This window comes from Salmo salar, chromosome 24, assembly GCF_965601325.2.
Source record: "Salmo salar chromosome 24, fSalSal1, whole genome shotgun sequence".
Lineage (NCBI taxonomy): Eukaryota > Metazoa > Chordata > Actinopteri > Salmoniformes > Salmonidae > Salmo > Salmo salar.
Window position 1 is genome coordinate 16,134,257 of NC_138314.1, and position 17,363 is coordinate 16,151,619.

The window sequence follows — 17,363 nt, forward strand, 5'->3', positions numbered from 1 at the left end:
TATTTTTACCCCTTTTTCTCCCCAATTTCGTGGTATCAAATTGGTAGTTACAGTCTTGTCTCATCACTGTAACTCCCGTACGGACTCGGGAGAGGCGAAGGTCAAGAGCCATGCGTCCTCCGAAACACAACCCAGCCAAGCCACAATGCTCCTTGACACAATGCCCGCTTAACCCAGAAGCCAGCCACAGCATTGTGTCGGTGGAAACACCGTACACCTGGCGACCGTGTCAGCGTGCATTGCGCCCACAGGAGTCGATAGAGCGCAATGGGACAAAGACATCCCTGCCGGCCAAACCCTCCCCTAATCCGGATGACGCGGTGCCAATTGTGCGCCGCCCCATGGGTCTCCCGGTCGCAGACGGCTGCGACAGAGCCTGGACTCGAACCAGGATCTCTAGTGGCACAGCTAGCAACTGCGATGCAGGGCCTTAGACCCCTGCACCACTCGGGAGGCTGCAGCAGACATATATGTAATATGTTTGGAACATCAAATTGCAATAAAATCACGGTATCTAATCGTAATACTAGAAACGTGAGAATCGCAATACATATCGTATCGGCACCTAAGTATTGTGATAATATCGTATGGTGAGGTCCCTAGCAATTCCCAGCCCTACCCATAAGGGAATCCTTTATGGTTCTAGGAAGAACCCTTTCCACCCACAAATAACCCTTTTGTCTCAAAAAGAGAGAAAGGAGCCTAGGATGCCAGATATCTTATAAAACAGTAAAACAGTTGAACCATGATCATACTGTCTAATAGCCCCCAGAGGACGTCCGAATACCTCATTCATGTATTGATTGTTGTGTGTTTTACTGCACAGCATCTGAGGGTGTGATTTTCTCAGCACTGGCGCCAGGAAATAACGTGAATCATGGGGGAAAGACATCTACAGTATCACTATGTTGAAATACTCTAGCGTCCCATTCACTAACTGTCTAGGAGCATTTAGCCAGCTACACACGGTTGAGTGCTGTACTGATTGTGCAAAACCTAGATTTATATGCTTGTATCCTCTATATGCTTTTCAGCCACACAAGTACCCATAAAAGCTGTATGACTTCAGACAAGATATTTCTCTTTAACTGTGCAGCTTCTAGTCTCCAGACTATAGTCTCCTGCTACTCTTTTTATGACCAGGCACTTTGCTAGGCGCTAGTTTGCCCCTGAAGAACCCAAGCAGTTATTACGCTGCACAAACTGTTCTGCACGAAGGAAGCAGCAGTGGACAGAGCATCTGGAGGTGAAACAGGGTTGGCCACACTTTCTAAGAAGTATGATACTAGTGCATTTAGGAATGTTCGTTCTACACACATTACACATGGTTACTAAATAAAGTACTGCTAGACTAAATGACATATAGGAATAGATATGACCAAATAGACATTCACCCCTCAGTTAAGGATAGCTTAGAGACAGACAGCCCGTTTGTCAGAGTGGCTCAGTGCTCCCCATTATCTGTAGCCACTTCCTGTCCTATTATGGCAGGGGAGTGACGGGGGGGGGGGGGGGGGGGGGCAACAGAGGGTCAAGTCAATTCACATGTTATCCTCTGTCACAGGCTTTCACCTTACCTTCCGTATAGAAACCTCATTTATACACAGGTCACATCTAGAATAGCTGGGGAAAGGCAGGGTTTCTATTCCCTGGTGAGGGCTAGAGGGTGTGAGAGAGGAGAGTTGTGATGATGAGGTGATAAGTGGCCAAGCAGGAGGTGGTGAAACAACATGACTGTCTGGGTGATTGGGTTCTCTCAACAGGGTGAAATGAGACTGAATCTTTGACAGGAAAAACAGACACCCTACTACACTGCCCTGGGATATTTTTTTTAGACCAGAGGAAAGAGTGCCTCCTACTGGCCCTCCAACACCACTTTCAGCAACAGTCTCCCATCCGGGGACCGACCAGGACCAACCCTGTTTAGCTTCTGAGGCTAGCCAGCAGTGGGATGCAGGGTGGTATGCTGCTGGTCCCAAAAGTGAAGAGAATATACAGTATTTGGATTTGGACAGGTTATCTACATGGCAACAAAACTCTACATCGTCCCATAAAAAACACCTTGCATCACAACTCTCAGACACAACAGTCCCAAAGCACTCACATAGGTCACAGACATGTCAAAACACATCTCCAAAACAGGGGAATGTTCAACAAACAGTCAGACACGCACCAACACACAAACCCTAAAGGGGGAGGTGCTGGAGCTGAACAGTGCAGCAAAACACACACACACACACACATACACCCAGTTAAGTATCATGATTCAGCAGCTCTTGTAAACTTCACAATGAAGGGCAAAAAGAGAGAGAAAATAAAATAAATTGTAATGGGCAGATGGAGAAGGTGAAGGTGAAGGTGAAGGAGATGGAGAAGGTGAAGAGAAGGTGAAGGAGATGGAGAAGGAGAAGGTGAAGGAGAAGATGAAGGAGAGGGGAAGAGAAGGTGAAGGAGAAGGTGAAGGAGAAGGTGAAGAGAAGGTGAAGAGAAGGTGAAGGAGAAGGTAAAGGAGAAGGTGAAGAGAAGGTGAAGGAGAAGGTAAAGGAGAAGGTGAAGAGAAGGTGAAGGAGAAGGATTGAAACAAATAGAAAAGGGCAAAGAAAATTAGCATAGTGAGAGGAGAACGAGGGAGAGAAGTTCGGAAAAAGAGGAAAGAAGTGAAGAATAAGAGAGTGAGGGATAAAGAAAAAGAGAGGAAACGGAGTTCAGAGAAAGGGTGTATGAGAGGAAGTGAAGAGAGAGAGAGAGAGAGAGAGAGAGAGAGAGAGAGAGGGGCATGGTGGGGGTGTTTTTTGTGCTGTCAGATCCTGAGGAGCCCCCTAACAGTAGTGAGAGCGCTCAGCTGCATCATGGTCTCTTTTCCGATTTCACGCTTTGATGCTCTTCACTCTTACAGGGGTAAACTGTTTCAGCGCCACACAAAACGCATGCCCTGTTCTATTCATACTGCGTATAGGGGAGTACGGCGTGCCTGTCTGAAGCTAATTCTGTCACTGTAAACAACGGTCTGGTGATTTCCTTTTATTTGTATTTTTTACTGTTTTCATACTCTCTCTTCACCTATCCTCTCGTCTCTTTTCTCCTCTCCTCTCTTCTGATCTTCTTTCATTTCCTGTCTGCTTTCTTTCTCACTGTGCTGATCTCTCCCCGCTCTTCTTTTTCTGCTTGTGTCCTCCTCTTCTTTCCTATATCTTTCCTCTTCTTTCCTTTCCTCTCCTCTCCTCTCCTCCACTCTCCTTTTCCCCTCCTCTCCTCTCTTCTGTTCAGCTCCTTTACACTGAGCAGCGTGTAATCACATTTGTACCAGATCATGTCAGGCTTGATGGGATTCGTGCCCCATCTTTTGCCGTAAGAAAACCACCACCTCTGCAGAAAAAAAGATTGGGTCTCTTTGTCATATTTTTGGTTGGTGGGGGTAGCAAAGATTTCAATGAAATCTTTATGAAATTATACTTATCTTGGGCCCAGGGGTGCAAGCACAATGGGATGACTCATTCAGCTAAGTAATGCTTCTAAGCTCCCTTGCATCAAGGGTAATGACCAGATAGGCGTGAAGTATTTTGATACTATGAGTGCTCGATAAGAGAGTCCCCCCCCCCACACACACACACACGCTCTCCCACCCCACAGCCCTCTACCACACACACTCTCTCTGCGGTAGCAGCGGGTAGTGTAATCTCTGCAGTGGCACTGCGATCTCACTGCAGTTTAGCCATGCTCAGCTGCCCCTGGCCTGGACCACGCAGATACTCACAGCCTGCCAGCTGGCTACCATATACAGAGAGAGACGGGGGAGGGAGAGAGAGAGAGACAGGGAGAGAGAGAGGGAGAGAGAGAGTGAGAGAGAGAGAGAGAGAGAGACAGGGGGAGACAGAGGGAGGGAGAAAGAGAGAGACAGGGAGAGAGAGAGAGAGAGAGAGGGGGGGGGGGGATAGGGATGGGAGGAAGGAAGGAAGTGGTAAAAAGGAGGAAGGAGGGAGAGATGTAAAGACAGAATGAAGGAGACAAAAAAGAGGAGGGAGAACAAAGGAGAAAGAGACTAAGAAAGGAAAGGGAAAGAGAGTTACAGAAAGAGAAAGGGAAGAAAACAGAGGAGGTGGAAAGTGAGGTGAGGTACTTTCTCATTCCTCCATTGTTCCCATGCAGCAGTTAAGATTCCTGTGGGATCCTGTTAGGTACAAATTTGATTCTGTAATTTAATCAGATTGATTTCATTTAATTTTTCAGATTGTATTATCCTGTTACACTGGGCTCAGTTTGACCAGCTTGCGATGCAAAGCCTCAGTCTCTACGATGTTATTCATGTTTCCCTGCGATGGCTCTGCATGGAAACAACTAAGTAAACTCAGGTTGAACTAACCAACCACCAAAGCACTGACACCTGTGTTGTTTGTATACAAAATACACAGATGTGTAATGAAATATTCCACAGAAAATCATGGTTTCCGGGTGGGACGGGAGGATGCGGACGGGTTTAATTGAATATTTTTGTAGCTCTAACCCCGCTCTGAAAAAGAAAAATGACAAAACTAAATGAAAAGAGACACATCTGATGATGATCACATTGGACTCCAACAACGTCAAAGTAACTCCACCACACACACAGACAAACACAATCCCGTTCAACCTGAGTCACCTCATCGGGGGAGGGAGGGAGGGAGGGAGGGAGGGAGGGAGGGAGGGAGGGAGGGAGGGAGGGAGGACATGAATAAGGGTAAGCGGAGCATGGAGCAGTGAAAGTAGTTGTGCCATGTCTCACTGTGCAGGGGGTGGAGGGCTGACTGATTCTATGTTTTTACAGTATGACATTAACACAGGCAGCCCCTGGACACACATGTCATGTCAGACTCGATAGTGATGGATTACAGACCTGCAGCCATCTGGACTAGTGTGACTCCAAGTGAACACATTGGGAAAACTAGTCCCTCAACAAAGACACAGAAACCAACGTACCGTTACACGGTACTCTGTAGACAACAGTAATTTAATCCTGTTGTGATCTTACAGAAGCTTACAAAAACTGCTAAGCACTCATGTTTTAAACACACACGCACACCCCTAACTGCTTACCTAGCCATCCAGATCTGGAGTTGGAGCCACCCAGAGCACACATGTCCGTCTCGGCGCTGGGTAGAACGAACCCCACCACAAACACCTCCACCCCATCTGACATGAGGGCCAGGCCCAGCACCAGGAACAGCTGCCACTGGAACCTGCCGTGGCCACACTCCTGGATGATCAGCTCATACTGCTGGGCCAGTTCCTCCTCGTCCGCCTGCCTCTCCTGCTCCAGCTCCTTACGATCTTTCAGGCTGTCTGTGACGGGCTGCCCCAGAGCCACCTGCCCCTCCCTGGCCCGCCTGTCTCCGGCCGTTGGGATTCCTTGGTACTCCCCTTCGTAGATCTCATCTTCGTCATCATGGCCCTCTGTGGCGTCGCTGGCATCACTGGCCTGGTCGTTGTCATTGTAGCCTCCGTCCTGCCTGGGAGGGTTACGGTAAAAGTCGTCCCCCTCGTCCACCTCGTCCTCGAAACGGCTGTATTTGCGCTGGGAGTACTCGTCTGTGGTGCTGTCCACAACCTTGTTGACCTTTTTCACAGCGTGCCGCTTGGCCTCCTTGGCGATGTCCTTGGCCCCCTTCACTAAGGAAGTCCTGTTTTCGTAGCTGTCGTCCATTTTAGCTCTGATGGAGGTTCAGGAGTGGGAGTACAGGGGGGTAGGAAGAGGGCGGAGGGAGATGGATGGAATCCGGCAGAGAGGTTTGGGAGCAGAGCAAAGTGGTGGGTCTGGAGATGCAACAGGGAAAACCCTGAAGTCTGCAGTCACCACAGGAAGTTACCCTCACTGGCTATGGTGTTCATTGGTCAAGCTATGGAAGAAAGAGAGAGAGGGGGTGGGAGAGAAAGCGCAAAAGAGAGAGAGAGGTTCCAGTCAGATAAGGTGAATAACTCGGGAAGTTTCGACAGCTGCATTCATAACCAGACAAACAGGTGTTGCAGAAAAACAGCACTGACACCTAACTCTCTTAAACATTCGCTCGCTGTCCTGCCTGCCTGCCCCTTTCCCCTTTAATAATTTCCTTGAGTGATGTTAAGAAAATGGCTTTGGCCGTATTACACAGTTTATATTCATGAAGTATATTACATTTCCAGGAGAGCTCCCCTGTTCTATATTTCATGAGTCTCCTTCAGTCTCAGGTCTTAAACAGAGACAGGAAATATGCTGAGTCATGATCCTTCTGTTGGAGAAGGAGCTAATAAACAAGGTTCTGGGAAAAATGTATTTGTCTTTAAATAAAGCGCTGGTATATAAGAGCAGGTGTGGTGACCCAAGTGGAACAGTAGTGTCATCCTTAAATCCATGCATGAGGAGGATCCACGGGAAACACTGAAGGCAAATGGCCTCTGTGTCACCAGCATAATGTACAAACACACACACACACTGTGTGTTCGAAGGAAATTGATTTGGCAATGTCACTGATTTCATACACATGAATTAGGACACACGCACACACACAATGGGCAGGGGGAAGCCTTCCCAGTCAGAGGAGGCCTGGGTTGGCAAGAGGGCACCCTCAGCAGAGTGGAAACAACCGGATACATACGGTTTTCAGGGGAAATGAAAAGAGCCTGTGACGCGACTTCCGCTTTTGGATGTTAACAAGGCGACACTCCATCTCAACTCCTCCTCCACATTTACTGGATTGGTTGAATAGGGCAGAAGAGAACCTCCCCTCTTGTCAGGATCAGAAAGAAAGAATTGCCGTTCAGGCGTTTCTTTTACGGCTGCTACATTAGGTTAGCAGGCAGGAGTGTGACCCCAACATAACCCTGGAGTGATTCATTGTGAATGATCAAAGTGTAAACCAAGACCTACAGTATATCACAGATTGACTTCATCTCCCTGGCTGAACTCTTTCATATTACAGCTGCATAAAATAGACATTGCTGATTGAAGGGAAGAAAGAAGTTAATTGGGAACTGTCAAGCAATTATCCAATGGAAGAAGGCGTTGATTCTGGTAGAGACTGAGAGGTGTGTCCTTATTTTGTCAAATTACAAGTGCTGAAATGTTATATTTTGGTGTATTTTTGATTAACAAGTGTGGGTGTGTGTATCTCTGCATCCGTTCAGTGTGTCTCTGAGCTGCTCTCCACGGGGCCTAATGAACACTGAAGCTCTGTCAGGAGGCCACAAATCACCTCCCAGGCTCCAGCTCCCATTATACAATTTTACTGGGCAGAATGACACGCTGATTCAAGGTGACTCTGCTAATCCCTTCTGTCTCAGTGGCTGGCTTCTGCAGTTAAGACCAACTCTCCTTTTATATGTACTGGTCATATTGCCTGTGTTATTCATCATTGTGACTAGTACAGGGTTCTGTGTGTTACTGCTTTGTCGTTCTCGTCATTGGGATCCTTTTTTTTGCAGAGAACCTTAGTTTGATGAACTTCGCTGAGCTGTATTACAGAGGACACTCAGGTTTGGTGAAGTTAAATAACCATCTTCAGAGATTTAATATGCAAACCTGTCTCTCTCAACCCCCCTGCTATACTGTGCTACTCTCCTATTGGAGCCCATTCTGCAGTTTATCTTGACAGCGAAGCTTGCACTTTTAATGCATCTGTTATGTGAACTCAGAGTCAGGCGCTGCCAGTGGCTTGTCAAGACTCCTGACAGACTCTCAAGACATTGACGCTTCCTAGTGTTTCATGCAGGTCATGAGTTGGGTGGTCACACATACACACACACACCTCTAAATGCAAAGTAAGCAAGCACACAAACACTCACACACACAGACGCACACTCTCTCATGCACTCTCTCTCTCTCACACACACACACACACTGATCACACACACACACAGTGTGTGTGTGTGTGTGTGTGTGTGTGTGTGTGTGTGTGTGTGTGTGTGTGTGTGTGTGTGTGTGTGTGTGTCCAGCATCTGTCTGTCAGAGAGTCTGTGGAGCAGAGTCCAAGCCCCCCTGTCAGTGGTGATGAGGATCAGTGAAGACATGTGTGCATACCAAGGCCCTCACAGTCCACCTCACCTGACCACCATTGACGAGACCGAGACAGCACAGACAGCCAGACCAACAGGGGCAGTCTCACTGCCATCTATCATACCACTCCTACATCCTTCTCCTCACATCTGATCTGCCTATCACTCCCCTACCCTATTCCCCTTTTCTATCCATTATACCTCGCACTACTTTCTTCTGTTCATTTATACCCTTCCATTCAACCTCTCCCTCCACCGTCCCGGCGTATCCACCTGTCAAACTAACTAACTAGTTATCACTCCAAACCTCTACCTAGTCTCCTTCAAACATACCTAACTGCCCTAACTATATACAGTAGGTAAGGCATTTCACCAAACTAGGCCCTATGTACCTTCCTACCGAGTGTGCAAAATGTGTGTACTGATTGAAAAAGGATGTTTTAACAAACAAAATGATCAACCAAAAACATACGTCTCTACTTGGTTGTAACGCCCCATCCCCACCCCCCATCCATTCTCCATCCCCACCCCCCATCCATTCTCCATCCCCACCCCCCATCCATTCTCCATCCCCACCCCCCATCCATTCTCCATCCACCCCCATCCATTCTCCATCCCCACCCCCCATCCATTCTCCATCCCCACCCCCATCCATTCTCCATCTCCACCCCCCATCCATTCTCCATCCCCACCCCCCATCCATTCTCCATCCCCACCCCCCATCCATTCTCCATCTCCACCCCCCATCCATTCTCCATCCCCACCCCCCATCCATTCTCCATCCCCACCCCCCATCCATTCTCCATCCCCACCCCCATCCATTCTCCATCTCCACCCCCCATCCATTCTCCATCCCCACCCCCCCATCCATTCTCCATCCCCACCCCCCATCCATTCTCCATCCCCACCCCCATCCATTCTCCATCTCCACCCCCCATCCATTCTCCATCCCCACCCCCCATCCATTCTCCATCCCCACCCCCCATCCATTCTCCATCCCCACCCCATCCATTCTCCATCCCCACCCCCCATCCATTCTCCATCCCCACCCCATCCATTCTCCATCTCCACCCCCCATCCATTCTCCATCCCCACCCCCCATCCATTCTCCATCCCCACCCCCCATCCATTCTCCATCCCCACCCCCATCCATTCTCCATCCCCACCCCCCATCCATTCTCCATCCCCACCCCATCCATTCTCCATCTCCACCCCCCATCCATTCTCCATCCCCACCCCCCATCCATTCTCCATCCCCACCCCCCATCCATTCTCCATCCCCACCCCCCATCCATTTTCCATCCCCACCCCCCATCCATTCTCCATCCCCACCCCATCCATTCTCCATCCCCACCCCCCATCCATTCTCCATCCCCACCCCCCATCCATTCTCCATCCCCACCCCCATCCATTCTCCATCCCCACCCCCCATCCATTCTCCATCTCCACCCCCATCCATTCTCCATCCCCACCCCCCATCCATTCTCCATCCCCACCCCATCCATTCTCCATCCCCACCCCCCATCCATTCTCCATCCCCACCCCCCATCCATTCTCCATCCCCACCCCCATCCATTCTCCATCTCCACCCCATCCATTCTCCATCTCCACCCCATCCATTCTCCATCCTCACCCCCATCCATTCTCCATCCCCACCCCATCCATTCTCCATCCCCACCCCATCCATTCTCCATCTCCACCCCCATCCATTCTCCATCCCCACCCCCATCCATTCTCCATCCCCACCCCACCCCATCCATTCTCCATCCCCACCCCATCCATTCTCCATCTCCACCCCATCCATTCTCCATCCCCACCCCATCCATTCTCCATCCCCACCCCATCCATTCTCCATCCCCACCCCATCCATTCTCCATCTCCACCCCCATCCATTCTCCATCCCCACCCCATCCATTCTCCATCTCCACCCCATCCATTCTCCATCTCCACCCCATCCATTCTCCATCCCCACCCCATCCATTCTCCATCTCCTCCATTCCTACCAAACCCATTTCAGTTCACACTGTGATGTCTTCCTGCACCAGGCCTGACAAGGCAATCAACGCCCAGAGATTTCCCTAGCAGGGTACCACTGTCACGGGAGAGTGTGGACTGGCATACAGAGGGGTTAACAGGGAAAAAACTACTTTGGGGTTGGCTGAGATCAACAATGCTAAGAGCTATAGATCCCTTAGGATCATGATTAGTTGAGTATATCACTGAGTCAGGAATTCCTGCACTCCATTCCATCTGAGTCAAGACTGGAAGAGATATAGCTACTAGCTAGCAACATTGGTTTTACATTGAATATATCGTGTTGGCCATTTGTGTCTTCAGTGGTGTTGCTTGCAAATGGGTCTTGGTGCCCCACAGTTAGTTTATATCACAATATATTGCTTTCTCAAATTGGCCTGAATTCATGACACAGATCACCTGACACAAGGCCATTTTACTTTTACAAGCAGGAGGTTAGAATGAAAAACAAACGCTTGCAGGAGAAGTTTACAGGTTTCCTGATCCACACCGACTGAAGGCAGTGAACACTTCCTTTATTTTCATGAGATCATAAAATCCTATGGTGGATATAATAGCAATGTAGGGGAAGCAATCTATTTAAACAGAAATGATTAATATATTCCATCTTAGTCATGTTTGACTTGTGGATGTCCTCCCCTTTGAAAGACAAGCATGGATGGACAGTTTGGCAGTTGGTTTGTTCCATCAGCATCAAAACGGAGAGTGCATGACCTCATCTGTAAGACGGAGCCTGGGATTGGGATGTCTTCAGTTAGGAGATTTCATCAGACACTGATGCCATTACTGAGAGTGGAGAGAGAGAGAGAGAGAGAGAGAAAGAGAGAGAAGAGAGAGAGAGAGAGAGAGAGAGAGAGAGAGAGAGAGAGAGAGAGAGAGAGAGAGAGAGAGAGAGAGAGAGAGAGAGAGAGAGAGACAGAGAGAGAGAGAGAGAGAGAGAGAGAGAGAGAGAGAGAGAGAGAGAGAGAGAGAGAGAGAGAGAGAGAGAGAGAGAGAGAGAGAGAGAAAGAGAGAGAAAGAGAGAGAGAGAGAGAGAGAGAGAGAGAGAGACAGAGAGAGAGAGAGAGAGAGAGAGAGAGAGAGAGAGAGAGAGAGAGAGAGAGAGAGAGAGAGAGAGAGAGAGAGAGAGAGAGAGAGAGCAGAATGGTGGAATACATAGAAAAGAGAGATGTATAAAGAGGGATAGGAAAAGGGAGTGGTATGGAGACAGGAGGATGAGGGGAGCGATATGGAGGTGAGATGGGGAGAGGGAGAGGGGGAAAGAGTTGAGATGAAAGAGGAGAGGGGATGGCAGGAAAGAAAGAGAGAGGGTTGAAGGGAGAGAAGAGGGGGATGAGTGAGAGAGATTAAAGGAGAGTAAAGAAAGTGAGAGAGGAATGGACGAGAGCTAAGGCAAACTAGTCATGTGGGTATACAGATTAGACCTGGAGGAAACCTGCTTCAATAGTGCTCTGTAGTGCAGAGTCAACCTTCACAAGGATATATTGATGATGGCGAATGGCTTGAAGTCAACTTTTGCAGGTTGGCAATACCTTTTTTCTCTGTAAGAACCAGAATTATAAATATTATTGTTGACTTCAATGAATCTCGTGCTCAGTGGAGATAAGACATACAGTAGGAATTCACCCCATGCTTATAATAATAGATAGCTTCCCTCAGCCACCACTGCATTGAATGGAACTAATGGTGTTGTGACGTCACGTGATGGTGCTGGTCAAAATGAATGGCACTTATATATGCACTCTACACACACTATGTTGTGACCTACAACAAAAAAGGAGGATCGCATATAGAGCATTCACAGTTCAAGCCAAGGTAGTATACACACATCCGGCAGATTTCACAGATGCAGGACATAATGGATATCAGATAACTGCACCCTGTTCATCTTTGGGATTTGTATTACAATATCACCTAGTTCCCGTTTACTATTACTATGTCACATAATAGTTAACAGAGTCACATTTGAGTCAGGGAGGGAGGGAGGATCCAAACAGTGTACTGTAGGTGTTGTCCCTTGGTTCCCAGTGGACACACACTGGTTCCTGTTTGATCTGAGCGGTGGACATATGGTCACCCAGCCATGCCAGCCCCTCACTGCAGAGCTAGGAAACACAGAGAGCTCGAACAGAGAAGACGGCGAGCACGCCACTCGCTGCTGGATGCGGCTTTTACACTATAGTCTTTGGCAGTGATTCACCAGCCTGACACCGGTTAGGAAAGGGACTTCTTTGTACCACCACAAATTACACAAAGAGAGAAAATTGTGAAAATGGAGACACACATGTATATGTGAAGAGATTAAAGAATTTATGCAGGACATTTTTGCAGAAAATGATGTGGTTCAAATGTTAACTGGAGATAGAATGCGAAGTTCAGAGGTCGTGGCTGAATAACATTACTGTATGATGCCAAATAATTACATTACCAGGTTCAATCATCCCAGATATACAAATGATGTATCTGTAAATTGTTAATTTGCTTAGTGCTTAGACAGGGTTACTTGCATGGCTGACTCACAGGGTCTATTTGGAGGCCTCCACTTTTACTGCATTGTCATTGGACCAGTGTCAATTAACTACCTCTCTCAATGATGTAGCTTTGAGTTGACAGGGGTTGCTAGAGAGTATGGTCCACCTGGGAGAAAACGATTTGGGTTTAGATTTGAGTGACAAAACTATACGATTTGGGATTGATCGGTGATTGATTGGTTAACTGGTTGGAGATCTTCCAGCTTTTTCCTGAATCTGAAAGCCATGGCTTATTTACATAAGTATTCAGACCCAGTGCTATGAGACTCGAAATTGAGCTCAGGTGCATCCTGTTTCCATTGATTATCCTTGAGATGTTTCTACAACTTGATTGGAGTCCGCCTGTAGTAAATAAAATTGATTGGACATGATTTGGAAAGGCACACACCTGTCTATATAAGGTCCCACAGTTGACAGTTCATGTCAGAGCAAAAACCAAGCCCTGAGGTTGAAGGAATTGTCCGTAGAGCTCCGAGACATTATTGTGTCGAGGCACAGATCTAGGGAAGGGTACCAAATAAATTCTGCACCATTAAAGGTCTCCAAGAACACAGAGGCCTCCATCATTCTTAAATGGAAGAAGTTTGGAACTACCAAGACTCTTCCTAGAGCTGGCCGCCAGGCCAAACTGAGCAATTGATACATTTTAGAATAAGTCTGTAACGTAACAAAATGTGGAAAAAGTCAAGGGGTCTGAATACTTTCTGAATGCACTGTAAATGCATGCGAAAAACTGCATCACCTCTTGTTCTGTGCACTTAGCAGTAGATGAGCTAGCGAGTGAGTGTTGTATTTGTTTTCTGTCATCCGTAGCTAGTGCAGTAATACCCACATAGTGCAGTAATACCCACAAGGATGGGGTTACGACTCATTTATGGCCCAAAAATAAGAAGCTAGCTTTGAAGTGGGACTGGTTTGTCCGGTTGAAGCGAGCAGATTGGAGTAAGGGAACCGTGCGCACATCTACTGTGTACAGTGCTCACTTCACTCTGGAGGACTTCGATGGCTTAGTTTAACCAGTGGAAGGCAGGATTCGGAATGAGACTGAATGAAACCAGGTGCTGTGCCATGTGTGAATGTGAACCCTGCAACCTCTGTTTCCTACCGACCTGCCGGTACACCGCAAGTGTCAGCAGTGATGGAGATAAACCGGGTAAATTCAATGTGGATTTACCTCACTATATCGCTATTGGATTCGCTGACTCTCCCTCGGCCGGTGAAACGACCTCTCCCTCTGAAGGCCTCTCTCTGACTCTTCTTTGGTAGCTAACTCAGCCGTCAATCTGTATTTCTCCGCTCTCTCTACGTTATATCTGGTGGCGTATTTGTGTGTGTTTTGTGGGTTCCTACCTGTACTAGACAAGTTGTTCTCTGGCTTACTACTTAGCTATGTTGACCGTGGTGATGGTCAACATTGGTAAGCTAGGGTAGTTATCTGTATAGGCTAGCTGGCAGGCTAAAATAACTAAATTTAGCTGTCTGGCTTGCCGACTAAGATAACTTTAAATACTGGTAACATTATTTGATAAATGGTAAGATTGAATTATTTATTTCCAAAACATTGGTTTACTTCAATGTAGCTGTAAGCTAGGTGTTGATAGTAACTGGCTGACTAATGCAGTGCTAAAGTAATGTTAGCAGGCTGGTAGGGCTAATGTTAGCAGGCTAGTAGGGCTAACATTAGCAGGCTAGTTGGCTAGCAACCTTGCAAGCTGATTTGTAACAATAAATTCATAAAGTATTTGCTTGTAAGTTGGCTGAAAATTAAATTGAAACCAGTAGTCATGATTCTAAACGTTTTGGCTTAATTTTAAATTATACTTTTGAAGTTATTTCTGTTGGATTCTACATTATAGGGAATAGGCTTGCTTCCCAGGGCCTCCATATTACATCACACCCTGACATGAATTCTGATAACTTTTTTAATGTAAAAAGTGAGGTGTAACTTTGCATTGGGAATTGTGATGCTTAATACTAATGCAAATCCATTAGTTACATGTGGTTAGGTGTATGCTCCCTACCCTTTAAATGTTGCCAAGCAAGCCTACCTATATCGCTCCTACAAAGGACTTTGATGCAGATTTCCGGTTCACTGGCCATGCTCTTTGGTTGTCTGCCTATCGTTGCATTTTCTGAGGTGCAGTCCACGGATGACTCAGTACCCAGCACGCTACTGTACCCGCAGCCTCGCGCTCTTTTTGGCGGTAATGCAGAGTGCTATAAGCGCTCGGGGTAAACGGTCATGTAATAGCCTACTCATTCACCGCAGCGGAGAGCTCCTGTCAGACATGCAGAGATTTCAGACTGTGACAACTATCGACTTCAATTGAAATAAAATGTAATGAAGAACAGATATCATGGACATCATGACTTTACTTGGTGGGTCTGTAAAGGGGTAGCCACAATGTTACATGACTAAAACCAAACTTTCTCTTATACGTTAACCTACAATATAGGCTAGTGTCCCAAATGAAGCCTATATATACTCCCAAGTGGTGTATCTGGATGGTTCGAAGCACATTTATTGCACGGACTATGCATAGCCCAAAGAAAAGCCAAGTATAAACACTGAAAAAGCTGGTCAACTTCAGACGTAGGCTATGAATGAGATTCAGCAGTAGCTTTTTATTATTAATAAAGTGGGGATCCCTGCCAACATCCTCCACACAGTTGCACTGCAGTCTAGAATTACGCAATGGAACTTTCAATATCAAAGTGTATTTTGCTACATTAGCCTACTTTGCACTTAGCCTATAGTGAAAATGATTCTGCATTCCCAGAAAGTCTATATGAAACAATAAAGGAAACACTGTAGGCTAGGCTTTTTGAAAAATACAAATCTCAGTTTTACCTCAAGAAATTAAAGCGCTTACCGTTGATTAAGGAGCGAGGAAAAGTGGATTGCGCTGGTTGTTAGCCATTGCACCAGGCGAGTTGCTTGTGTCTTGTGAATGTAAATTTGCTGGTGTCCCACTGTAGAACTGAGGTAGTTGCTGTCTGCCGGTGTTTTTTTCGATGCTGTTCTCTCCCTGCAGTACTTCAGGAAAGAAAAGAGAGAGAGAGAAGTAGGAGGGACGGGGAGAGCTAGGAGAGAGTGCAATCAATAATTGTATTTCAATTGAGTGATGCCGGCAATTCCGTGAAATGGAACAATGTAGTTAGATGGAGCATGACGTGAAACACTGCGACGGACTGTAGTGTTTGACTTGGGCCAGAGCTGTCCGGAGCGCCGTACCGGCACTTCTATTTTTTGGGGGAATTGCGTACCGGATCTGCATTGAATAGCAATAGGGAGTAGGGATTAATTTCCTGATCCCACTTTGTTCAAGTTTATTTGCCGCTAGTCTGTGAATCTGTGTGTGACAGTAGAATGTCTGAGATTGTGCACATTAAAAATGCGCCAACCTGAATGCGCATGATGCGCTGTTCCAACATGTCAAATTAGAGGTTGTATGGTCATGGAAAGTCCTGGAAATTATTGTAATAATTTTTGTTAATGTAATTCATGAAGACATACTTTTTAATATTATCAATCACTTACAATTCTACATATCAACCATTATCGGACCCTTCAGTGCGTGTATGTGTGTGCTGCGTGTGTGCCAGTGCGAGTGGGCGGATGCCGGAAGAGAGAGCGACATTTCAGCAGCAAGTATAATATAATGACAGACGAACAGACTAACTAGATAGCCAATTCAAAACATAACTTGTAGCAGTTATCTCGCTATTTAACTATAGCTAAAGCTCAGCATTAATGTAGTTGTCTTTCCACCGGGACGGTAGATAGCCTAAATAAATGTGCACCGTTGGAAAGCTAGGATTCCCCTCTATTAAACAGTAGGCATGTAATTGCAATAACGGTAAAACATTTCTAAGAATAGCCTAATTGACAAATAACTTCCTGTGCATTGATCTCCCCTGAAACATGAATATTTGAGCCTTATATATAAACATGTCTAGTTAGATACCTTGCTTTGAAGTAGCCAACCTTATCCATCTGATCCCTGATTCATTGAATGAGTTAATCATTTTATAAAGTATTTGGTTGTAATGTTGAAATATTTTACATCAAGGGTGGCAACCATCCTCCAGGATAGCTACTGGGTGTGCAGGCTTTTGTTCAAGCCCTGGTCTAACCACATTGTAGCTTAAACGTCAGATGCTCAACAGGACCTTGATAGGCAGACTTGGGTGTTTCAGGGCTGGCTCAAAAAGCCAAGCCTGCACACCCAGGAGCTCTCCAGATGAACAACATGTGCAGTTTTACTTTGTGGGGGGTTAAGTGCCCCCCAAAAAGGGCACAATAGCAGGAGAGGGTAGGCCTTCATGGGATCAGACACAGCAGCCTTCCAGCGTCAATAATGCTTACTTTTTCATGTAGGCTATAATAATAGTCATGAACATTTGGTTAAAAGTCATGGAGAAGTCATGGAAAATGTGTATGAACTATTAATAGTGAATAATCAGAAGTCTCTATAGCATTATTTGTGAATTTCGGTTAACATAGTCTAATGGACCGACTTGGAAAAAGACAGCTCGTGCACTTCTTTCATCCCAAGTCAAGCGCTGCCTATATGCGATATGATGCGAGGTTTTGATTTCCAGAGCAGGACTTTTTAACAGACAGTTCTTAGATGACTCTAAGCAAACACATTTTCTACAGATTTAAGAACTCATGCTATTCTACAAATGCATTTTAAAAATGTCATATCTTTCCGATGACAGGCCAAAGATGAATGGCATCCATTTGAAAGGCAAATAAATGGTGCTGTAAACAGATTGTATTTGCTGAAACGT

General features: G+C 46.5%; 1 protein-coding gene across 1 annotated transcript in view; it reads right to left on the bottom strand.

Moving 5' to 3' along the window:
- The window catches only part of LOC106585040 (synaptic vesicle glycoprotein 2C), a 33,407-nt gene extending 17,548 nt beyond the window's left edge, over positions 1–15,859 (bottom strand). The window contains exons 1-2 of the mRNA XM_082968524.1: positions 15,440–15,859; positions 5,071–5,870 (exon numbers count right to left, since the gene is read on the bottom strand). Of these exons, the coding sequence (XP_082824650.1) occupies positions 5,071–5,677 (607 nt within the window). The 5' untranslated portion in view covers positions 5,678–5,870; positions 15,440–15,859. The remainder of the gene's footprint in view (positions 1–5,070; positions 5,871–15,439) is intronic.
- Positions 15,860–17,363: the final 1,504 nt, after the last annotated feature.